General features: G+C 45.3%; 1 protein-coding gene across 3 annotated transcripts in view; it reads left to right on the top strand.

Annotated features, from left to right (window-relative positions):
- Nucleotides 1-25,603, top strand: part of ACOT7 (acyl-CoA thioesterase 7) — a 106,202-nt gene that overhangs the window by 23,826 nt on the left and 56,773 nt on the right. For all 3 annotated transcript variants that reach the window (XM_048824966.2, XM_048824965.2, XM_075120982.1), the window contains exons 3-5: nucleotides 594-750; nucleotides 12,388-12,479; nucleotides 23,294-23,408. In XM_048824966.2, the coding sequence (XP_048680923.1) occupies nucleotides 594-750; nucleotides 12,388-12,479; nucleotides 23,294-23,408 (364 nt within the window). The remainder of the gene's footprint in view (nucleotides 1-593; nucleotides 751-12,387; nucleotides 12,480-23,293; nucleotides 23,409-25,603) is intronic.

The following is a 25,603-nucleotide window of genomic DNA, read 5'->3' as shown; positions in this document are numbered from 1 at the left end:
CCCTCAAACCAACCCCCCTAAATCAACAAAATGGTTGGCAAAGTCCCAGGACAGTGAACAGTATGTTTGTGTTTAATGAGTGAAAGGCTTCACTTGTATCCGACACCACTTCTACTGGACTGAGATCTCCTCACCAAAATTGAACCAGGCCTGATTTTATACTTTGGCTGTGATCTAAAGTGTTGGACTATGCCAGGACCAAGATAATGATGGGAGATCAGATTAAATGAGTCTGGAATTTAGGTGGAGTCCCTCTTATGGTGGGAAGTCTGGCTCAATTAAACAGAGGGTCTCTTGCCCCCACTCCAAATTCCAATACTGTACTGGTTACCAGTCTGCATTGGTGAAGCTCAGAGAGCCCTTAGCAGCACTGTGGATGGTGCAGGACTTTGTAAAGAGCTCCTAGTTAGTTAGTGGTCCTACCTTTATACGGTGTGCTAGGAAGCTTGAGGGACAAGCTTCTGCCTTTATGGGGTATTCCAACTCTTACTCTGCCATTGGGTCTGGTTGGCGGTGGTTGTACGCACTTCTGTTGTGACTCTGGGTTTGGTGCACTGGACACTGTCTAACCATGGTTTGTCTGCAATTTGTAGGAGCACTGTGTGTCTGCGCTGGCCCGTGTGGAGCGTACAGACTTCCTCTCGCCCATGTGCATTGGTGAAGTGGCTCACGTGAGTGCGGAAATCACTTACACCTCCAAACATTCCGTGGAAGTTCAAGTCAACGTGCTGTCGGAAAACATCCTCACAGGTAACTCCTGAGGCTGCCATGTTCCGTTTGCTTTGCTCTGGGGAAGTTGGTTCCCGGGAGAGCATGAAGCAGGTTAATTGGCAGGAGAGTTGCTCTTGCCTTATGGGGTCCTAGGAGCCTGATTGCCAGCCCTGTATTGAGGGGCAGTCGAAAAAGCTCTCCTCAGTTTCATATTTGGAAAGCCAATAAAAATGATGGCTGCTCCCCAGTTGCTTCTGTCTGTCCACCAATCAGCAACTGAATACTGGCTGGCTGCGCGGGTTTTCCATCTGTCTGACAGCATCCTTCTCTGATAATCTGTCGTAGCTGGTAATAATTTACCAGTCCCCTCCAGTATGGACTCTCCCTTGCTGTACTCTGAACACTGTGGTGAGATACGAAACGCCAGTCCCAAGCAGCTCACCTTGAGGAGGGGATCCTGGAGCAAGAGGAACCTAGGGAATGAATCTGGAGACTAATAGGCAAAGGCTGAATGGCCTGGTAAGGCAGGTCTTGGACAGTAATGAACAGCTAAGTTAACGTCCTCTAACAGGAATTGCCTCTCTGGAGAAGTCCAGCAGGATGGCTTGTGGCAGTCTGTGCTTGGGTGTGCTGGGAAAGGTGAACTCCCCTTTCTGAGATGAGGGCCATTGTGCAGTAGCTGCCTCCTGATTGGCCTCTACCTGGAGACTGTGCAATGATAGCTACAGAGATGGTTTCCAGGTGGCTGGGCCATTTCAGCGAAGAGTGAAAGGGCAGTTTTGTCTTGCTCAGCGCACCTGTGCAGACTCTTGCTGGGATCCATGTAACCTTCATGTCGTCGCTCCACGTTCTGCGCTGAGGCCTCCTGAGTAGATCCCAGAACTCGCCAGTCAGGGTTTCCTGGGCACTTCAGTCCGTATTTGCGGGAGGGGAGTGATCCCCTAAGCCCAGTTCTTCCTCCTTTGAGTGCTCCCAGCACGCCAGCACTGGTGCCATCCTGTTCCCTAGGCGAAAGGCTTTTCCTTTCCTTTCCTTCTGGCCAGTAGAATCTGTGTGGACTGTGAAGCAATTTAAATAGGGGTCTGTGGCAAGCTCCGTATTCCCATTGGTGGCTTCCCTTCCTCCTCTCCCTGCCTCGCTCTGTGATCTCCGCACCGGGTGGGTAAATGTGTGTAAAAGGGTCTCCTAAGGGCCTGCCTACGCTATGCACCTCAGGAGGTTTGGTTAATATGTAGTTGTCCTCTGACTTAGTTACAACATGATGCCAAGCAGTAGCCTAGCTGGAACCTTAACCATGTCTTGAAGCCAAGCTAACGTCTTGGAACTATCCAAGGTTCCAGAGATGTCACTGTCCAGTGATCACGTCTGCCATTGCCTCCGTAATCTCCTCAAGTTTCAGAATGAAGATACTTGAGCTAACAAAGGCATATTTTGTATGAGCAATCCTAGTGGTAGAATAGCCCCAAGACCGAATGAGTTCTGTGGGCCAGTGGAGTCCATGGGGAAAGCTCTGTAATGAGTATTAAGTTTCTCTGGCGCACGTTTTCCTGGGAAAGGCTCCAACAGATCTTCAGTGGTACAGAAGAACTAGGATGTAGCATGACACTAGCAGTGTGCTGTAAGGTCATCCTGAGTCTATTCTTGTTAGCTAGATTGCCAGTGATACTGATGCAATCTAAGACTATAGCTAGCAGGTGAATTGATAAAAGCCTAGAAGACAGGGTTGTTTGCAGTCTTGTTGTAACCATGTAGGTCCCAGAATATTAGAGACACAAGGGCTAGACCTGGCCCAGACCTGAAGAAAAGCTCTGTGTAGCTCAAAGCTTCTTTCTTTTGCCAACAAAAGTTGTCCAATAAAAGCTATTACTTCACCCCCCTTGTCTCTCTAGAAGGCAGGGTGGCAGAGAGTTCAGTTTCATTACTGCTGTAATGTCTGCATGATGATTAAGACTTAGTGCTGCGTCTGGGAAGAAAGATGTGCTGCACAAGTCAAGCCCCTTTGGCTGCCTTCTCTTCCATGTGCAGGCTGCGAAGTAACTGAACACGTGATTATACAACGGTAAGGAGAATGAGACGCAAAAAGAACAGGAGGACTTGTGGCATCTTAGAGACTAACCAATTTATTAGAGCATGAGCTTTCGTGGGCTACAGCTCACTTCATCGGATGCATAGAATGGAAAATATAGTAAGAAGATTATATATATAATACACATACAGAGAAGGTGGAAGTTGCCATACAACTGAGAGAGGCTAATTAATTGAGCTATTATCAGCAGGAGAAAAACTTTTGTAGTGATGATCAAGATGGCATTTAGACAGTTGATAAGAAGGTGTGAGGATACTTAACATAGGGAAATAGATTCAGTATGTGTAGTAAGAAAAGGAGTACTTGTGGCACCTTAGAGACGTTACCATGTCTCTAGTTGTACAGATGGGCTTTGAAGTGAGAGTTACTCTGGTGGAACATGCTGGCCATGTGGCAAGGATAACATGGCTGATGAAGGCAGCTTGGGACTTCAAGCTAGAGCAGGGTGGCAGGAGAGCAGTGCTTTGCAAAACACTTAGCTCTGAAGAAAGCCTTCTTTTGCTGTAAAAGTGATTGGATTGCCTCTTTGTTGTCTTCTCCCTCTTGCCTGGTTCAGGTGTAGTGATCTCTCGGGTTTTGAATTCCTATTTCATGCTGGCTTTTTTCCTGGTGGTCAGAATTTTCTTCTCATTGGTGGAGAAGGAATCTTTCCTTGTTTCCCTTTCTAAGCCTGCCTGACTTGCAGTAGGGGCATAGTGGGGGGTGATACCTGTGCCTTACGAGTCTGTCTTTAGCCCTGACAAGTTTGCTTGAAGTCTTTAAATGTAGTTGGATTGCTCGATGCTCTTTATGTAGCACCAGTGTTTATGTAACCATTAGGGAAGTACGCATTCAGGGCAAGCCAAGTGTGTGAACACCATACACGCTTTCAGGGCTGTTGAAATGGTCAGAACTCCATTTGGCTCTGGTTGCAGTTGTTTTCTCAGTGCAGTGAAGGTTTAAATGCATGGCCACAAAAGAAGACTGCAGTTAAATGTGGTGCTATGATTTTCTTTAAAATGTACTCTCTTCCTTTGAAGAGAGTAGCCCCGCATTGTGGTGTGCTCTTAGTGTTCCACTTGTGTGTCTAATTAGAACTGAGTGTTGACAGCATACGCAGTAAATATTTAGTTTTACATTTTAATAGTGATGAGAGGATGGGCAGGAAAAAAGAAAAAATTATTGCCATCTATGCTGTATGTTAATGACGGTGTGTGATTTCTCCCCACCTCTAAGTTGCCCTGGCATCTGATCTGCTATCTGCATCAGAATGTTCTGTCTACACTAGATTTGGAGCAGGTACCACGTTCCCTCTTTGTTGCACTCCATGCTCTGGGATTCTAATACCTGTACGTGTTTTAGGTTTTGGAACTCAAACAATGGCTGTGTGCTGATTTAAATTTTCAGGCAGGGTTGTTCTGATCCATTAGACGTAGTACTAATTTTGCAGACTCGGCTGCAGCATCAGGCTTTAGTTAATCAGGATGGTGTCTGTAGCTTAATAGGATGAACCTTTGGCTCTGGTTTGAGCTGAATATTCTCTTCCCAGGCAGTAGTAACCATGGTAACCCATTTTCATCTTCCCACATGGCAACGGCAGGAGGCTACGTGCACAAGCTTTTTACGTTTCTCTTAAACTGGTGTTTGCGTTGACATAAGCACAACACTCCCTGTGTCAGAGTCTCTCGGCAGAGCGGCGCTGCAGACCTGGCGTGTCTGCGCTCTGAGAAGTGACTTTCCTAATTGATTCCAAGGTTTCTGTTAAGCCTAATCTGTTGGTACATGTGTGCTCTGGTAAAGTCCTACAGGTCTCTTTCCAATACAGAAGGGGAAAAAAACCCCCAAAATTTTCAAACCCAAATGTCAGAAGCTGCTGGTACCAGCCAACTGCTGAAGGCTCCTTCACACTCAAAGCTTCTAGGGAAAACTATTAAAATTAGCAGAGAGCTTGTGTGCTGATAGTCATGTCCTTCCTGCCTTGTTACTCGCAGCACCTGGCTGGGAGTAGATAGGTGCTCTTATCTATTCTAACATTACGTAGGAAACTCCCCACCTTCAGATTGTGCCGTGCAGCGCCCCGGAATCCCCGCCGAAAGCTGAAACCCTTAAGACGTGCCCTCAAGGGGGGTGGCTGGGCGGGGAGGAGCTCCGCTGTGCAGAACCTCCTGCATTCTGTCTAGTACTATGGTCTGTGTACATGGAACACACGTTCCTGGGAAACTGCTGACTCTTGCATGTACACTGGGGACTCTGAATGGCCTGACGTGAAGTGTTGCTGGCTCAGGCTAGACTTCTTAGCTTTCTCCAACCCTCAGTGTTGGTCTGACCCTGGCTGTTAGCGGTATGAATGCATGGGGGCGGGCAATAAGGGGAGCGAAGAGAGCACGCTGTCTCCAGAGGGCTCCGTGAAGGCTCTGGCTGGCCTGCTGGACACAGGTACAACCAGCGCTTGTCTGCAGCTTTCTTGAAAACCTGCTGCCTCTTGGCCTTCTCACTGGAATGCTGGTGATCTCGGTACAGTTCACAATGGACAACATCCCAGTCTGCAAACTACAGTAGATAACTGAGGAGATATAGCAGCAGGGCTGTGTGGATTTGGGCATGTGCTAGCAAGAAGGCCCAATGGGGGTGACCACCCCTTCATCCCAGATTAGGGCTAAGGAAAGGGAAGAGTTACAATCCCCATTGGGCTCCCCCTGTGGCTAGACATAGTAACTCCATCTGGAAGGGAGTGTCTTCCTGTTCTCCTCACTTTCCTTTTGCTTGCACAAGGTCTTGTTCATTGCCATAGTTTGGTGTCTGACTAATCCGCCTTCAGCCCTGTCTCTCGGAGCCACCCCCTCTTCCCAGAACCATGATTTAGCGTCAGTTGCTCTGTTGTTGCAGCCCCCACGCTTCTCTAGCAGGTGGATACTTATTCTAGTGAATTTTTTCAGACATGTGCGTTGTACTCCTGTCAGGGTAAAAAAAAAAAAAAAATCTAAATATATCCTGTAGAGTAAAACTTGAAATTAGGTACAATGATTTTGCTGCTTTAAATTGTTAGTCTAGTTTGTCAGGAAAATGTGACTTTAAAAAAAGTTTCGCCCTCAAGTTTCATCATCTTGTGACTTTAAACAGCAAAAATATTAAAATCCCCAGTTTCACATGAGGAAACCAGTGGAAATTGCAGTTCAGCCTAAGCTATTCATAACAAACGAATAGATTAGATTTGACATCATTTGATTTTAAGAGAAGCAAAGGACTAAACTAAAAACTGCATCAAAAGGTTGTCAAATCATTTCCATTTTAAGCAAGTTTTTTTGCAAACAAATTGCTACTCAATCTAGTAATGTGAACGGTTGCGGAGAACAAACACTAGTGTTGGATCTGAGCTTGGGAGTTGATGCAATGTTCTGTTTGAGTAATAGGCCTGGAGGAGATTGTCTAACTCTTGAGCAAAGCAGAAATGTCCTTTATTTTAATTGCGGCGCTTAAAGGTAGCAACTAGATGAAAATAAATCTTGTTTGTATAGTACCCTGTGTCTCCTGTTGCCTCTTGTAGCACTGAGGGCTGAGCCAGTGTGGGGGTTGGGCGGCTAATCTGAGCAGACATTGTTAACTGACACCTTTTGTTAATGTCAAACCCTTCCAGACCTGTGCGAACCTACCAGTCCCTCCAGTGAAAGAGATCAAGAGAAACTAATGGTTGGTTTTCCTCTCTCATTCAATGTTAACCTATGGATTTTTTTTGTTTGTGATGCAGCATATTAGAGCATCTCGTTATCATCCAGTTCATGGCTTGTCCCCTTCCCTTGTGCCTGAAGTGGGACGGTGGACCACCTGTGTAGTCAGTTTCCCTAGCCTTGTGCTGCCTTCATAATGCAAGTCATTCAGAAGCCTCTCAGCATCCTGTGTGTTGAGAGGGGTTTCTTGCTTGGTTGATCAATGGATTGCAAAGTAATGTGTTCACTGTCGCAGGGTGAAAAGCATCTGAAAACCCTACGCTTTATCTCACCACTGCTGCAGTTTGTCTGCGCTACCAGTCTGAGAGAAGTGTAAAAAAATTACTCTCTTTCACCTTCTGTTTTTCTTGTTCTGTCACAGTGCTGCCATCTGGGAGATGCAGACACTGAAAGAAAATGTTTACATCCAAACTGTTTCTAGGGAAAATTTTTGAAACCTCTTATAAATACTAAACTTTTTATTAATGTAGCCTACACTTAGGGCCTAAGCTATCAGGTCCTGAATGTATTTTCATATACTGCTCACCTGGATCCTAACTAGTATATGTCTTAAAAGTAGCTGAAGAGCCTCATGTGAGAGATGTGCTAGGACAGGGGTTCTCATACTGGACATCGGGACCCCTCAGGGGGTCACGAGGTTATTATGTGGGGGGTCGCGAGCTGTCAGCCTCCGCCCCAAACCCCGCTTTGCCTCCAGCATTTGTAATGTTAAATAGATAGTGTTCTTAATTTATAAGAGGGGTCGCACTCAGAGGCATGCTATGGGAAAGGGGTCACCAGTACAAAAGTTTGAGAACCACTGTTCTAGGATTACAGGGTATTACCGTTAAGGAACGGTTTGTGCAGGTTAGTTCAATAGTCTTGAATGGTTTTCCCCTTCTGTTGAGTATAAGGCTGTGTCTACACCTCACTTTCTCTGAAAATGTCCTGCGAGTTCCCTGCCACTGCACAGCCCTCTAGCATAGACAAGGCACTGCTGTTCCTGTCGGTGCATTTAACCTTGCTCCCAGCAAGGCTAGATGACGTGGTTCAGGGAAGAAAGCCGCCAGCTGCCAATGCCTCGTCTACACCTGCACTACCGTTGGTGTGGCTGCCTCCGTGTTAACGAAATGGTACACAGGAAAAGCCGTGTCGGGGGCATCCATACTGAGGCTAATAGTCCAGAGTAATAACCCGCAGCTCTGTCAATGAGCCAGAGGCCTGGATGTTTGTTGACTTGCAGTATTTGGAACAGTCATGAAACCCTACCTTTCTTGAGTTTGTTGACACTTAAGTGATTTTGCTTTGCTGTGAATGTGATGTAAGATTTCAGGCTAGAGTTACTAGAGCAACTTTTCTCACTTGTCTTCATGCACTTTGGCTAATTCAACTGATGTTTTTAAATGATATGCTACTGTAAGTATTGGTAAAATAAACCTTATAGTAATTATTTCCTTGACAGTTGGAGTGATTTGTGCCTCAGTGTCCTTGAAGTCAGCAACTACAGTTTCTGAAGAATAGACTGAGCAGCAAGAAGGCCCAGGATGGTTTTGGTGCTAGCTTGGAACTCAGACTCAATTTAAGTTCTGCCCTTCACCACGGACTTCCTGTGTGATCTTGGTCAAGTCACTTAATCTCTCTGTGCCTCAGTTCCCCATCTGTAAAATGGGGATAATGGCACTTCCAGGCCTCACAGAGATGGTGGATAAATGCTTTAAAGATTGAGGCATTCTGAAATGATAATGGAAGCCACACACCTAAGATAGGAGTCTTACCTTTATGCAGTAAAGGTCTCTTCGTGCTTGCTGTCCCAGAGATTTGCATCCAAAAGCAGAGTTTATAGATCTAACCAAATTTGTTACACAGTCTACCCTTGTTTCCAGTGGCTTCATTCATACAAGAGCATCATGATGAGGAACAATTTTGCTTTGACATTTGCCTAGAGTATCCATAGCAGTAGCCTTGAAAGCCACATCTATCTTCCTGATTTACCTAAACCCCTTGTTTTAGAAGTAGATCCAGCTATGCAAACTCGAAGTACTGCTATTCAGAAGAGGGGCGAGAGACTGATCACCTAAAAGCACAGCTGGGTAGAGGATTCCTTTACAAGGCCGCAGCGTTTCGGGCATTGACTCTCCTGTGAAGCTGCTGCTGTTCTCGGAGCCCTGAGACCACCAATAGAAGGCAGGTGTAAAAGCAGGTCTGGCAATGACAAGACTGAGTCACTTTGTGAGTATCGTGGTAATCACCTCAGCAGCACTTGCAGGGAAAAGCAACAGTAAACCAGGCTCTGCCCAAGAACAGCAGCAGCTTAATGGCAAGAGCGTCACTAACATTAAGAACAGCAGGTCGATGTGGCAGTGTGTGCAAGGGGCAGCAGAGGTCTGAATGCTGGCTGCTGGCGCAAAGAAAATTCTGGCTAAGACGGGGAGCTGCTGCAGCATACTGTATTGTCAGTGACCCCATTATAATGGTGATGAACCACGCAGTGGAAGAGAGGGTTGGGAGATGTTTTGGAGACTTGGCACTGTAAATGTTGCTGCTCGGCCATAGGAACAGCTGACCATTATGTGTTCCTGCATCCAGCTTCAGAAAGAATTTGAGTATCTCTACTATCCCTGTAGGCATTTAATTTATGTGGGGCTTGGGGGTCAGCATGGCTGCTCTTGGCGATGGCCATTCATGCCCATTCCTTTGCAGAAAATATTTGTTTGTTAGCGAGAGGCATGTCTACAGGTTCAATCTCCTCTTCTACAAATTGTCAGCTAATAAATACCATGCAAAGCAAGAGAGCCTCCTCTCCCAATTCTCCCCTCCTTCTCACCTGCAGCACTAACAATGCCAGGATTTTCCATTTTACTAGTCAGTTCGGGCACATGCCTTTATACTTAACACAGTCAGCTTTGCAACAGTAATATTAAATAGCAAAATAGTAAACGTATATGGATTTGATTGCGGGAGAATTACACTGGAAGAGAAGTGCAGCTCTTGAGACTTAAAATACTCCTTGGGAATTACAGTTCTGATGATTTTTATTAAAGAAGGGGGGGGGGATTTTTTAATGAACTTGTTTTGCATAATTTAGTGCACATTGTTCAGAGGCCTGAAAAGGGTCTGCTCATGTGGTTGCCATGGTAACCATCTTGTCAGGATAGTTTTAGTTGGGTGTAACAGTGATTCTTATTCCCAAAAGCGTGTTGTCAAGTCCACTCTCAGTCAAAGTGCAGCAGAAACGTTTTCCATATTATTTGCCTGTAGTTGAAAAATGATGCAGAATCGTAGCTAAATGCAGCATTTCTATTAGTGACAGGAAGTTCATGTGCAGCCCTGGCAGGACCTGGCCTAATGAATGTGATTTAGCAGCATCTATTCAAGCTCAGTGCATTCTTGTACCCATATTTTGCTCTTGTGTGGGTAGCCTGCTTTCGTGGTAGATCTGCTCAGGGTGTGAAACCAGGCCCTGGGTTCTGCAGGGAAAGCCTCCTGTTGCCGGGAAAGGTTTGGAGGAAGCCAAGCTGATGTTTGAGAGGCTTGTAAGGTAAGCCTGGGAAGTCTGGGTACCCTCTTCTTTACTGGGGACGTTTTGTTGAAGCTCCCAATTTTTTTAGGTAGGTCTCTTGCAGGGGACTAGAGATACAGGTACCTAGTGCTGGCTTGGACTAGTCTCCAGGCTACAGGGACAGGCTTATTTGTTGCAGGCATTAAAAGAATAGTCAGCAGCAACTGTTATGATGAAAGTCAGATGTTTTGTAGTTAAAGTAAGGGGAGGGTGTGCCTTGAAGTCTGATTGTGCTTCGAGCACCCACCCAGACACTGCCTCACTGCCAGGTCCTATTGCCAGTTCTTTTGTGTCTGACTCCAGAGTGTGCGCTCTCCTAATGTCCCCCATGGCCTTCCAATGAATTTTAGGCATTCGTTTATCACAATGAGCCGTGTGGGGCAGTTTGGGGGCTAGCTGGACGATTGGAGTTTGACCCTTCAAATTTCAGACAGATGAGAACCTCGCTGTCTAGTATAGAAATGACTCTCACTTGTGTAGGCTGAGATCCCCACTTGGGAATCTGCATCTACAGTTTGGTGCTTGCTCCACTGTGAAGAAGAGATGATGTAGGGTCCCATGCTGCACAGGGAGGCCACAATGCTACCGATTCTAGATGTATGCTTTCCTCTGCAGTTTGCCTGGCATGCCACAAACTCTCCTGTTTTATAACATGCAGAACTTGCTGCTGGGAATATTGGAAGGAGATGGCACAGCCAACTTCAGCAGGGCTAGAGTAGATGGGCCTCACCTGTCTCCGACTTAAAGATCTGTCAGCCCGGGATCCGTCACCCCCCCGGCTGGCTTGTTAATGGCTGTATTGACAGCAGGCCAGTGCATGTGATTGAGTGCCCAGACCAGAGGTGAATTACCGTCCATTTAGCTAACAGCTCTGTCTTGGCTGAATAGTTTGCACGCGCCATAGATGCTAGTTTCTGAGCTTGATGTCATTGGAGTCATTGACCATTTGACTTCTGGAAATATTTAGACATAAAATAATCCTGTCAGAAGGAATTCCACATTTTGTTATATAAGGTTTTTTGGCAAGATATTTGGAGTTTTTAAATTCAGTGTCAGAGCTAATTTGGCACTGAAAACATGACTTTGACTTTTTTTTGAAGAACAACGCGAGAGCTCATCTGGTCTCCTTTCACATCTGCTCTGTATCCTTCCACCAGCTAATCTTATACCTGTATGTATTGTGTTTAGATGCTTCCCCAAAGGTAGGATTCATTAAACCACGAGTTTTTAGAAATTGTGCAAATAAACACTAAACACATGAATTCCCAACCCCTGCTCTAAACACGAACTGTGATCTTCCACCTCAGTGGTTGTTTCATGTACAGTGCACATTCTAAGCATTCTAAACCTTCAGCAGAAGCTAATGAGCCCCTGCAGCACTTGATAAAATCCAGCTCCTTTGCATTATACTGGATGCTTGTTTCAGCTAATTTCTAGCAATCATTAGCATTTAAATCTGCTTTTTAAGAGGTCACCCTGCTTAGCAGGTCAAGGTGCCACTTAGCAGTAACATTGCGGTCAGAGGGCCTGTGTCACTAAACAACGTGCTACACTTACACATTTAAGGGACAAAGCGCTAACTGTCTGTAGGGCTGCTCTGGAAGGTTCAAGCAGCATTGCTGGCAGGATAGCTTCCTGTCCATCTCTTGCCGAACGCAGCGGTTGGCGCATGCATTTCTGCCAGTCCTGGAATTCCTCAGTCTGACCCAATGTGGCATAATAGACTGAGTGGGGGGTCAGAACACAGCATGTGCTAATGTTATACTGGAGCCTCAGTCTCTTAAGCCATGACAGTGTCACTTGGTGATCAGCTGCTTGCTCGTGTGCAGCTCAGACACGACAGGTACCAAAGAGGTCCGCTGTAGCAAGCGTTCCATGCTCACAAGCGAAAACATGATGATGGTTCTCTGCCATTGTTCAGCTCTTTCTCTGATGCTGGCACATGGCATCCAGAGAAGTCTCCTCAAGCCCATTCCCTGGCCGGGAGGGATGTGGGGGGTGGGCTGTGTCCTCAGTGATGCTCTCCCTGTGTATTCCTATAGAACGAGCATGGGGAAGGGAGGACATGAAGCTATGTGGGGAACACCAGATAATCAACTGGAGCAAAGCCCTCGGCCTTGGGAGGCTTAATTAATGGTTTATACAGCTCTTTGCCATTCTCCAATCTCTTTGGTGCATCTCCAGGAAATTAGCTGCTATATCTGGGCTTCTTGCTTTCGTTACCCATCACCCTCAGCGTAGCTTTCCTTGTACAGAATTTATGCTCCTAAAGTGCTACACAGGCTTTACTGCCAGGTGTTTCCAATGTATCTGTATTTTTAACACTTCTTTTCTCTTTTCTTTTCAAGGTGCGAAGAGGGTGACTAACAGGGCAACTCTGTGGTATGTGCCTCTTTCTCTAAAGAACGTGGACAAAGTCCTGGAAGTTCCTCCTATTCAGGTAGCTACCTATACGTTCGCTCAGAATCCTTACACTCAGAACTTAGTGCATGCGTTTGCAGAGATTTGGAGTAGGGCGTATTCTATTCCAGACTCTTAACGTTCATTTTTCTAACTAAAAGTTGACATGTCTCCCTCCAGGCCAGTCGGAGCAGGTGCAGCATCGGAGTAATACTAGCTTTGCTATTACGATGTCCGATTTCAGGGGTGTGGGCAGTTTTGTGTTTCTTCTCTCTCCCCCCTCACTCCTCTTTGAGGAAAAGATGCTCTGACTAATGTAACTACTGTATCTTCACCACTTTGAGGGTACTGAAGCAGGTGGCAGTGATCTCAGGAAATATTGCACCACAGAAAATGAACTTCTTTACGCCATAGCCAAGTGAGACTTAACCAGTTAATGCAAGAGAGCAAGGCATAAATTAAGCGATTGAAGTCTCTCCTTTCTCCTTTAAGTGGGAGAGCTGACAGACTTGGCTTTGCAGAAGGAGAGGATGCTGCTCTTCAGGACTCAAACTGGCTGTTTCCAGAAGGATCTGTAGATGCTCTGAGGCCACAGACTGTACTTTTGAGCTCTATTTTCTCTAGATACAGCGACCAAGATGCGTAGACCTGGAAGGGGTTCAGTACCTGTGTGCAACCCACAAAAAGGCTGGTACTAAACTTACCGGATAAAATAGCTGTGCTTTGAAGAGCAACAAAATGACTCTAGAATAACTTTCTTTGGCTTTCAAGTAATTAAAGTGCAGGGATGAAACAGAGTCTGTATTTTGGTGTCAGAGTGACAAATCCTTAAGGATAAGGATGTAAAAATAAATGAGTGACTCATCCTAAACTCTCCTTCTAAATAAACATATGTTCAGGGAAATGCTTTGTACAACCCTGTGTGCGCCAGAAAATATCTCTAGCTAGTCTAGACGAATCACCTGCTAAGTGTACATATGTAACAGGGTTCTCTCACCATGGTGGTGCTGCCTGCTGGCCGTCTTGGGAATTAGCTCTGTGCCCTCTTCAGGTGGTGTCTTGCTGTTGTCACTCCTGGTCTAGGGCCCACGTCTCTCCAAGGACCGCATCATCCTCTTCAGCGACACAGCCCTCTGCCCGTGCCACACACTTAGGTGGACCTGCAGTCTGCTGTTCAGCCACTTCCCTTAGTGGCTACTGCAGCAACTTGTCTGGACACTTCCTCGTGGCCCCAGCGTCCTCTTTGCCCTTGTCTCAGGGCCTCAGCCTGCAAATGCAGCAGCCAGCCAGGAGCGCTCTCTCACTCCCCCTGTCCCTGCTCGCAGCACTGTTCTGTCCAGGGTGCTGGCAGTTCTCTCAGCTCTCCAGAGACACAGTCCTTCCTCCCTAGACTCCCAGCAGAGAACTGAACTCCTCTGCCCTGCAGCTCCCTTTTCATATGGGCCTGCTTGGTCCTGATTGGCTGCCTCCTGCGCAGCCTCCCTAGGGCTCTATTAACCCCTTAGAGTCCAGGGTGGGGAAGGCACCCCATCAAAACAGAAAATACTTTGTCAAGTTAGAATTAGCTTTTCACCCCATCCATATGTCTTGTAATTCTCCTTCTCCTACAATCGGAGTTCTAACATGTATGCAGTCCTCTAAAATATCTTTTGGTTGACCCCTTCTACTGTTAAAAAATATATATAATATCCCCCCCCGCCCCCCCCTCCCAGTCAGATATGACTGAGTGACCAAAATGTCAAGTTTGAAATACCTGAGTTCTCTGGGGCTACAGGTTTTGAGGAAGGTTTTCCACTACTCCCAGCTCTTCTCTGCCAAAGCGTTGACTTGGTTTGCTCAGTATTGGGACTTGAGGCCTGATCCAATTTGGCCTGCTTGAGTCAGTGGGATTCTTTCCATTGACTTCAGTGGGAGTTGGATCAGGCTCTTGGTGAAGAATTTAGGTAGGTTCTTAAAGGTTAAGAATAGTAAGAAAAAAACTGGAAGGTGAGACTAAAGAAAAGAGGTGTGGGAAACAGGTGTAATTGTCTAGTGAAATTGCAGGTCGCCTCAAAAGTGAGATTTATGGACTTTCCTGTCCTGGCCAAAGTCTTTATATTCACTGGTGAATACTAAATGTAGTAAACCACTTACTTTTACATGTGAAGTGACCTTTCCTTTGTGGTGGTGGTCTTACATTTTGCTTTCTGATAGCGTGAGGCCTTTCTCCTTCCAGTCCCTAATGAATCATGCACACCTGTGGTGTTTCATAACTAATGATTGGGTGCATAATTTTACTTCCAAATGATCTTCCATGTTTTGGCATGTCAGGCGCCTTGACATAAACTCATTCTTTGCCTAGCAGAGTCTTAAGGGAACTGTAAACATCAACACAGCTCTTCAGTTGGCTCTGCCAATGTAGTAATTGGAGCTACTCTACTTTTGAGTGCATTGGATTTGCATTGCCAAGAGAGGTTAATCCTGTTAATGAGGATTAAAGCGGGATATTTTTGTTCTTTACTCAGCAATTGTTTGCTTCAGACTTCGGGTAGCACATTCTCTCTCTTCCTGTACTTGGATGTCTCCTTCCAGGAACTCTTGAGTCCTTGAAGTCCCCTGCCAGTATGTTAGTGACCAATATTTCATCTAGCAGGATGGAGGATTCATATACCTCTTACCTGGAAAAGATTTGTTGAGCACAGAGTTGTGATTCCAGCATTTTCCCTGCCAAGCTACATCTCACACCAAACACATCTCTCCTTTCTGCCTCCAGATCAGAATAAGTTTATTTATCTGGTATTTTACTCTTCTTCCAGAGTACTAAGGACTTGAGTCAGTTTCCCAAACATCCTCTCCTCTTACCCTATCTGAAAGGACTTAAAACCCTACTCTTCCTGTGATCTTTTATGCAATTTGTCAAGCTCAGACTTTGGTCATTTTAGAGGGTTTCAAAACCCATCTTAACTTGTCGTCTTGGTCAGAGCCCAAATAACCATTTGAAACAAGAGGTTGATGCCTCATTTAGATGATAAATGAGGTTTCATTGTTACCCCATCCAAACTTAATTGAGTTCTTTACAGTTACACCTCTGAGGTCTGAATGAGCTGGCTGATGTGTCTTGGTTTTAATTGAGTTAATATAATGTATTAAAGTCTCCAGTAAAAGCCATTGTTATGTCTGATATTGGCCTGATAATAGATGTGCTATTGCCAGCAAAATGTTAATTAGGGCATTAGGTTACCTTTCACGTGTTCCCCCTCACATGTATGAATGTGCTCTCCAAATCAAAATGGCAAGGGACAATCTGCCTACCCAGTACTTAAACTCTCTTTACTGGTGAGAAGCTGCTGTTGCCTAAGCTGTATTCTCTTCAGGACTGGTACTGATGCAATTTTGCTCAATTTATTTATTTGGATCTTTCGGGTGGGTGAGAGAGGCAAGGAGACCAAGCATGGAAAATTTCAACCTAAAAGGTGACTGCTTCAGGAAGTCGCGTGTGGAAAGTGACTTGTAAGAAAGTACCCTGAAGTGTGGCAGATGTTGTTAGATACCCACTCTAATATGTCTTGGGCTGCAGACTTGACTCCTTCAGGAGTGGTCAGCACCATGTGTAACTCCACCAGGTTCTCACCTCTGAGTTCTAGTCTTATGATGTGGTTAATGCTCATTGACTCACCAAAGATACCAGGCTTCTCCAGAGCCATTGCTATTGTGTAATTTATGGAGAAAGTTACACTTAAATCTATTCTCCGCATGTCTCTAAAAATGCCATGCTAAACTAACTAGCCATAGGGCAAAGTCCTCTCTAGTAACTTTCTGATTTGTTTGTGCCGACCAAAGTTATCGGCACACCTGAACTGTGAGTACAGGGCATTGACTATGAGCTAATAGGGTCCTGCTGTGCTGCACGTCTTCCATGTGAGAGCGGTGGGCAGTCAAACATCCACCTGGAGAGGCGGCCCTCTTCGGGCCGAAGACTTTAGACATCTTGCTTCTGTTGGGCTCTAGACTGGCATCTGTAGGTCTGTTTGCTGAAAATGATGGAGATAAAAGTTGATCTCGTAGGCAGCCTAGCTTAGTCCTCAGGATAAGTGCAGGAATTCCTCTGTCCAGGGCATCACTAGGGCAAATTCTGGAAGATTACATAGGCAATTTAGTAGGAGCCAGAGAACTGCCCCTTGTTATGTTAGCATTGAGCAAGTTCAGCTGCCGGCATCTCAACTATAGAGGTGTGTTTTTCTGCTCAGGATCAAGTGCTGCATAATAGGACCTGTAGTTGCTGTAGCTACCCCACTGCACAATGCATATTGTTTGAAATTGGCTCCTGAGCCTTGTGCTGGTATCCACTATAGCCAGCAAACCGATCTGGAATGCAGTGGCCACCATCACTTGTTCACTAACCTACTCGGTTAGGTAGCACATAAACTTCCATTAGAAAGTTTCTAATCCTGTTGTTGTGATACTCTAGTTCCCCCCACCCACTACTTGTCCTTCTCCAACACTTGCCTCCGGCACTAAAGGGAATGTCCTGATGTTAGCAGCATTGGAGACAAATGGCTGAGGCTGGGCACCAGTTTCCCCGCTGGCTTCACAATGGGAAGCACTTCCCTGTCTGAACACTGTTTAATATTAAACACTTCTTACTGTTAACTCACTGTTGATACATCATAAGACTTGCAGGGACTTTCTTCCATGCTGGGAATGGCAAATGTCACTCTTCTTCAAGATGACCACCACCATTAGGGAGCTGGGAGAAGTTTGCAAAGCCAGTTCAGTTATTGCTAAATGGTTGTACCTTTCTTTGGAGTACTCACCAGGTTTCTCCAGCACCCCCAAGCCGAGAACACCTAATAAGACCATTCTGCTGCCCTCCTGTAAACAAGCACTAACTTTGTTGGATAGGGCACGGTCATGATATTCTATGAGGAAATACGATTTAGCTGAAAGGAAGTTCATACACTGATTAAAAGTGGCTTTGCACTTCATTGGGGAAGCAGAACCATGGGAAGAAAACTAGTTAGACAGCACTAGAACAACAGACCTAATATATTCATATGTATCCTCTAATCTTCCTACAACCCACCTCCAGTCTTCGGGCAAACAATAATTTTGCCTGTGTGGCTTTTAAAAGCTTCGCTCAACTCTTCCCTGGGGAGAGAATTCAATGACTCCTGAGCAACATTTATTAAAATGGTAAAGGGGAAGAAAACTCTTTGACATAGGGTTAGCCTTAGAACCCAAACCCAAAGTTACAATGAGAGGTATTGGAATGAAGCTAATTACAATGGAGTTAGTGTAGTAAAGTTACTGTAATAGCTTCTTATGGGGAAGGGTCTTCTCCCTGGACTAATCTGTTTTGCTGGAGGTAATGACCAGAAATCATAAGATTTAACTGATACTTCTGCATTGTTGGGAAGCATAATATGCAGTAAGAGGGGATTGTTCTTTAAAAACACACACGCTTACACTTCTTCTGGGGACCTGTTCTTAGTAACTGAAATGGACAAAGAATCCTAGCTGCTGAAGCTGAGTGAGCAGAGCTAGACTTGTTAACCTTGGAAATGGTCAGAATCTTACGTTTTGAGGTAAGTGTCAGAAGGTCAAGATGTATAATGCAGAGACATTTCTGCTTGCCCCACTGCACTGAGTAGACTACCTAGTTGTTCTGTACAATGTGTTGAGGGGCACAGCAGCTATGCGGCAGTGTATGCCACACCAGGCATTGAGAGCAATACCAAAAGCAGGGAAGCACTTGTCCCCTTGTGTGGTTGGCTGTGAAAAGAAACTGTTTTAGTTTAATAGGACTTTGCCCCTATCGAGCACTGGGACAGGCAACTCTGTTTGAAATGGCCGTAATGAGCTCCCAACCCGCACCCTATGAGCGATAGCTACTGATCTTATTTCTTTGTCACAAAGAATGATTGACTAGACTGCTAGTGAAGTTCAGTAGCTGGGCAAATGGGGTCATGTGCAGAAAGTCTTAATGGGGGGAGTTTTGTCATTCCAATATACTGAGTGTATGATCAAGCAAGCCATCACTCCAGTGTCAGGGCTACATAGCTAACTGATGTCACTGCTTAGTATCCTCCAGGCTTTCAAGTGAAATAGAAACTACATTTTGGGATAGTATTACCAAGCTAACACAGCTATTCATTATATAAAGTTGAAATGCTCTTTCCCTCTTCTTACATAGGCATAGAATTCCCTTGCAAAAGCCACTTACAGCTTTTAAATGCTGAACCACCCCACAATGTCCTGAGTGAAGAATATTAATTTAAATAGTCTAGCTTAAACAGCTGATGTTCACCCCCAGCACAGGGACTGTGCATTCCTTTATCTGTACACAGCCAGATACACTGTGTTCAAAACAGTAAACAGTCGCTCAGGTTTGCCCATTTGTCTCCACATAGACCAGAGCAGGTGGGGCAGGGGATGGCAAAGGAGTAATTTTTTTTTTTTTCAGCTGGGAGCTGCTAAGGACGATTTAGTCAGATCAGTGGTAGGCTCTGAGTGAGTGGTGGGTTTTTTTTTTCTCCCCCCCCCCCCCCGATAACTCTAAAGTAGGCCAAATTCTGGTCAGTTACAGTGACGTAAATCCAATTAATTCCAGTTGTTCACTAACTCCAGTGGAGTTTTTCTACAATTCCAGTGGGTGTGGCCAAGCAGGATTTGACTCAGCATTTACCTCTTATATTTCTGAAAACAAGACACACTGGCGCACGCAGCAGAATGAGCATACTGCAGAGAAAAAAAGAACTAGATAAGTTAATGGAGGATCGGTCCATCAGTGGCTATTAGCCAAGCTGGGCAGGGATGGTGTCCCTAGCCTCTGTTTGCCAGAAGCTGGGAATGGGTGATAGGGGATGGATCACTTGATGATTCCCTGTTCTGTTCATTCCCTCTGGGGCACCTGGCATTGGCCACTATCGGAAGGTCAGGATACTGGGCTAGATGGATCTTTGGTTTGACCCAATATGGCCACCATGTTCTTAATGTCTTTAGACAACAATGGCAGCAGCTACTTCCTCTCTCTCTGCAAAACCTGGCTTGCCCTTGTCTAGGCTTAGTGATTGGCACAGATACAGCTACTCTGCTTGGGGATCGTAGAGTGCAGGCAAAGCCTGAGAGAATCTCCGATGTCTGCTTTTAGGGGATGAAAAAATATTCAGGGACAAGTCCTTCCAACAACCTTGTTTTCGCCAGGACAGTCCTCTGAGAGTGTGCTAGGAGGCAGCTGGGGGAATGGACTTGGAAGGAATAGCCAGCAGTGTGAATGAGGCTTCATCTGTAGCACTCTCAGAAGTGACATGTGCTACCCCTCCTCTGAGGGGAGAGGACCCCAGGAGAATGAGTAACCCACATGCCAGCTTCCTTGTACTAAAACAATTTGCCTGTTTCTTTCCTTGACATCTGGAGCTACATAAAAGAAATTTTGTATGACTCCAGCCCTGCCATCTGGAGCCAAAGCTTTCCAAGCAAAGGAACAGCACCTGAAAGAGGGCAGCTTTCATGTTCCCATTTAAGTCTCTGATCAACAATGTATAATTAGCTTGGAGCAACTGTCCCTTTCAATATTAATTCTCCACTTTATGGAGCGCTGTGTCCCCTGTGGGGGGATTGGGGCTTTAGCAAGCTGACAGTGAAGCATCCTTGCTTCACCCAGAAAGGACAACTGTTGTGTTTTATGTGCAGTTGTTCCAGGAAGTAGCCAGAGTTTAAGCCCATCTCCAGGATGCTCTCCTGCGGAATATAGATTTCAGAAGCACCTCAGTGTCTTGGTGCAAACCGTGAATGAGATCTGACCAAACGACAGACTGAGAGATTGTACTTCAGGGTTTCGCATTGACAATGAAAGAATGCTTAGCAGGCTGCCGCTGCTTTGCTGCAGTAACGAGAAGGTGTTTGGAAATAGTGTCATTCGAGGAAATCGCCCCTAAAGTTCTGGCTGAAAGCTCTGTCCTACACTGCAGGTGCTTTCCGTCAAAACTCCACCAGAGCATTCCGCTCTTTTAAACTAGTGGCCGCTGCAGATTGTTCTGACTTGCCCGTGCGTGTTGGGTAAAGCCTTCAGAACAAGTTTCTCGTTGCAATTGGGATTTAGGAATTACTTGTAATGGGAGTTGCGCATCCTGTGTCCCGGATGCTGTACACCTGTCTCCTTAGGCTGTACGCTCTTTGAGGCAAGGAGTGTTTGTTTACCTCTTGTAGAGGTCGGAGCCCATTATCAGTGCTTTTAAGATTGCATTGTGTGAGAGGCACAAACAGGGTCTGTGTACTGGTGCCTCTTCCATTTAATGCCTTTTGATAGTGCTTCTAATTCTGTCCAGTCAGAAGCTGGTTTTCTAGCTCTAGTTGTGGGGGGGAGGTGGGGGAGATGCAATGAGGAAAATGCTTGAATGTAGCTTGAGGGATTTTACAGAGACATTTTGCTGTTTGAAATGGATAACTATTTGTTCTGTACTGTAAACGCTTTGGAAAGAGTTGGAAGTAACTGTACTTGACAGGTCTATAATTAAGACTTATTCTCTTTCAACTTTGAAATGAAATGTCAGCAGCAAAATACTTAAGAATTTCATCATTATAACAATGAATGATTCCTGAAAGGTACACTTGTCTCACTGTTTGTAGCTATGTGCTGCTGAAAATTTGTTAAACTAGGGCTGTCACGCGATTAAGAAAATTAATTACGATTAATCAGTAATAGAATACCATTTATTTAAACACTCTTGGATGTTTTCCACATTTTCAAATATGTTGATTTCAGTTTCAATATGAAGTGTACAGGGCTCACTTTATATTATATTTGCACTGTAAAAATAAGTATTTTTCAATTCATCTAATACAAGTACTATGGTGCAATCTCTTTATCATGAAAGTTGAACTTACATATGTAGAATTATGCACAAAAAAAGGTTTTATTTTTGAATGCAAGGTCAAACTTTAGAGCTTACAAGTCTACTCAGTCCTATCACTCAGACAAACAAGTTGTTTATGTTTGCAGGAGACAATGCTGCCTGCTTCTTCTTTACAATGTCACCTGAAAGTGAGAACAGGCATTCACATGGCAGTGTTGTAGCCGGTGTTGCGAGATATTTTCATGCCAGATGTGCTAAAGATTTGTATGTCCCTTCATGCTTCAACCACCATTCCAGAAGACATGCGTCCATGCTGATGACTGGTTCTGCTCGATAATGATCCGAAGCGGTGCAGTCCGATGCATGTTCATTTTCATCATCTGAGTCAGATGCCACCAGCAGAAGGTTGATTTTCTTTTCTGGTGGTTTGGATTCTGTAGTTTCTGCATCAGAGTGTTGGTCTTTTAAGACTTCTGAAAGCATGCTCCACACCTCATCTCTGATTTTTGGAAGGCACTTCAGATTCTTAAACCTTGGGTTGAGTGCTGTAGCTACCTTTTTAGAAATCTCAGATTGGTACCTTCTTTGCATTTTGTCAAATCTGCAGTGAAAGTTTTCTTAAAAGGAACAACATTCTGGGTCATCACCCAAGACTGCTATAACATGAAATATATGGCAGAAGGCAGGTAAAACACAGAGCAGGAGACATACAGTTCTCCCCCAAGGAGTTGTCACAAATTTAATTAACACATTCTTTTTTTTTAACAAGCATCATCAGTATGGAAGTATGCCCTCCGGAACTGTGGCCAAAGCATGAAGGGGCATACAAATGTTTAGCATATCTGTCATGTAAATACCTTGCAATGCCAGCTACAAAAGTTCCATGTGCCCGTTCTCACTCTCAGGTGACCATTATCTCCTGTAAATGTAAACAAACTTGTTCATCTTAGCGATTGGCTGAACAAGCAGTAGGACTGAGTGGATTTGTAGGCTCTAAAGTTTGACATTGTTTTGTTTTTGAATGCAGTTAAGTAACAAAAAATCTACATTTGTAAGGTGCACTTTCATGATAGAGATTGCACTGCGGTACTTGTATGAGGTGAATTGAAAAATACTGTTTCTTTTTACAGTGCAAATATATGTAATATAAAGTTGAGCACTGTACACTTTGTATTCTATGTTGTAATTGAAATATATTTTAAAATATACAAAAACTTGCAAAATATTTAATACATTTCAATTGCTATTCCATTGTTTAACATTGCGATTCATTTTTGAGTTAATCACTTGATTTAACTGATTAATCGACAGCTCTAATTAGAACATGTACAAGGTGTGCTCAGGTTATTCCAGTACTTTGGAGAGGTCAGTGATTCAGTCAAAGACGGTGTGTTACCATAATGAAACAGCTGCATTGTTTTGTAGACCCTAGGAAAACATAACTTATAGAAATGAACTGTTGTGGTCTGTCTGCAGGCACACCAGGTGTAGCTTCCTTTTTACTTGCCTTGGTCCTCTTTAGAGAAAGTAGCAAAGTTTTTGTCCCCTAAATGAAGCAAGGAAGTCGATCAGTCTGAAAACCAGCAAGGTATATGTGTACCCAGGAGCGAATGAATTCTGTGAACAAGATGTGCATGGCCTCGGTTAGGGGCTAACTAAACTGACTGGCTGCGTTGAAGGTGGCTGAATCTTTCAACCTGTGACACCTCCAAGGGCAGGAACGCCTGGCAGCGAGTGACTGATGAACACTAGAGATTCTGGCATAGAGGAGGAAGCGAATGGCTGTGCACACACCCATTTTCCCCCCTCACAAACCAGCATGGCGCTGTGCGTCTTTGGCCCTGCACTAATAGTAATTGGACAGATCTGGTTTTATGTGACAACTAGGGCAGCCATGGAATCTCTCAGCATCTGGCTGAGTACTGAGGTCAGTACCTGTTCATCTGTGGATCCCCAGTCACACATCTTTGGTCTTTCCTCTGTGGTGTAACTGTGTGACCTGTGTGTTCTTTCCCTTCAGTATGCATGGAAAGAGCTGGAAGAGGAAGGAAAAAAACGCTACGAAGAGCAGAAACTGGAACGACTGGTAACTAAACAGAGAAATGGGGACATCATCTTCCCTGTAATCAATCCAGGTAATGCAGTCAGCCAGAGTGGTGATTTCTTAAGAAATCCTTATTTAGCTTGCAAAATTCTTCACACACTCCTTATCTCAGGCTTCCAAACTAGTAGGATAAGACAGAGTATTAACTTGGTAGAACAAGGTCTTCACTGCACCAAAACACGAATTCTCCACCTTGTCCGTCCCGAGACTCCATGTTGTAACCAAAAAAGGTTTTGGGTCCCACTCCCGTTTGCCTAAAAGAAGAGGGTGGGACTGGCTGGAACCCCCAAAACTTGTTTGCAGACTCCAGGATGAGAGCCCCAGAGTCGGACTTAGGCCTCCATCTCTGTGGGGCAGTTAACTTAGGACTCTGGGGAAGAAACTGAAAAACCTGTTCTGTAAGTTCTTATAACATGCTGACTTTGGGCTGTGGTGGAGATCTGCACTTTACTGATAGGGACCCACATTTCCTCTGAATTTTCAGCCTTGTTTTGTTACCCTCATACTGCTTAGAACGTGTATTGACACATTACCCAGTGTATTGCCAGTAAGTCTTTAAAGAGCACTTTTCATCCATTGATCTCAGCTCTTTACAAAGGAGGAAGGATCAGATCTGCCATCTTACAGGTGGAGAAACTCAGGCACAGAAGTTAAGTGACTTGCACAAGGTCACCCAGCTGGCCAGTGGTAGAGCCAGGGATAGTCAAATTCTGTTGCTCTATCCACTAGGCAACACTGTCTGCCCTCCTCAGACTGTGAGGTATCCAGCTCGGAGGGCGTGGAACGAAGTACAGTTTTAAAGGCTAGCCAAGCACCCCCCCGCCCCCCTCTCTCTCTCTCTCACTTGTATGCCTCATCCCACCTTTCCATTTCCCCTCACCTCATCCTCCTGTCCCTGGTAGAAGGGCTCAGGAGGAACTTCTTCCATGACTTACTGATAGAGGAAAATGGTTCTTAGGGTTAATATTGGCATGTTTGTTCTTCATAGATTTTTTTTTTCCATGTAAGATCCTGCTCAAACTGCAGGTGGGACCTGTCTTCCCAGTCCATAAACCCAGGAGTCGTAGAACACTTTCCCTGGACTTACCACTGCTCCATATTCCTTCTTGTTACCTTGTGATTCCCCGCAGGTGATGTGTGCTCTGGGAATGCCTGCAAATAGACAGGCTGCTGTTCTAGGCTACAAGAAGGGCAGCCCTGCAGTTCATTCTCTTCCTGTTTCTGCAAGGCTGGCGTTGTAAGAGACCATGTTCAGCTCCCACCCTGACGTGTTAATCACACGCCTTGTGGCTGCCCATTCCACTCAGATGTACTTGTAGCTATGCCTGACAGACTGGCCTCTTACAGCCCGGGCCCCAGACATTCCCATCAGTACCTGACCTTCGAGATTACTAGTTCTATTCCTTGCATACCCTGACCTTTTAAGGATGATTCCCTGCTCATTCCTCCTGCTTTTTAAAGGCTGTTCAGACCAGGATGTGCTGATCTTTCCCTGGATATTGTCAAGATAAGGTATTGCCAACCTCAAGAGATCAAAGCTCATGACTCAGGCTATCAGTCATGATTGGCCCCAAAAAATCAGACTAAAAAACGAGTTTTTTTTAAATCATCTTGACTTCTAACTCTCCTCTATTCCTCTGCCGATGTGTGAGAGAGAATTTCAGGTTGAAAAGTCAACCTTTTAATGTGCACAAAAATACATACCTCTCTCTGGCTGCTCAGATGAAGACTTCCCTTACCCCCTCCTGGCCCCAAGATAGGAGAAGCTGACTTCTCACATTCCTGTCTTCACCTCGCAACAACATTTCTCTACCTCCTGCTGCCCAGTGTCTTCTCTGCCTGTCTCCCAGGGGCACCACTGCCCTGAGTCCCCTGCCTCCTGCTGCCCCAGGGCCCTCTCTGATCTAGTGCCATGCATGCCGGCAGGGCAGATCTATCCGCTCCACCACAAGGCTGTCATTCAGAGTTCTGCTCCTATGCCCATCCCTGAAAATTGTGGGATCTGAGGAGCTTCTTGCATCACCGTAACGGTGTCTCCTGCAGGTGCCAAAATCCCATGATTTGCAATCGGTTCCTGAGAGTTGGAAACACTGCCTCTTCTCCTGCCTGTTTGGAGAGGAGTCCCCTTCCCCACCACTACCCCCAAGATGGGGGAGCTGCCATCCCATCACTGTTCTCTGCACCCTCTTCAGCTTCCCCCACTACCCATCATGTCCCCTGCGCCTC

This window comes from Caretta caretta, chromosome 18 (assembly GCF_965140235.1).
Source record: "Caretta caretta isolate rCarCar2 chromosome 18, rCarCar1.hap1, whole genome shotgun sequence".
Classification (NCBI taxonomy): domain Eukaryota; kingdom Metazoa; phylum Chordata; order Testudines; family Cheloniidae; genus Caretta; species Caretta caretta.
The sequence above is the reverse complement of the archived record's forward strand: the minus strand, read 5'-3'. Positions and strand labels throughout refer to the sequence as shown.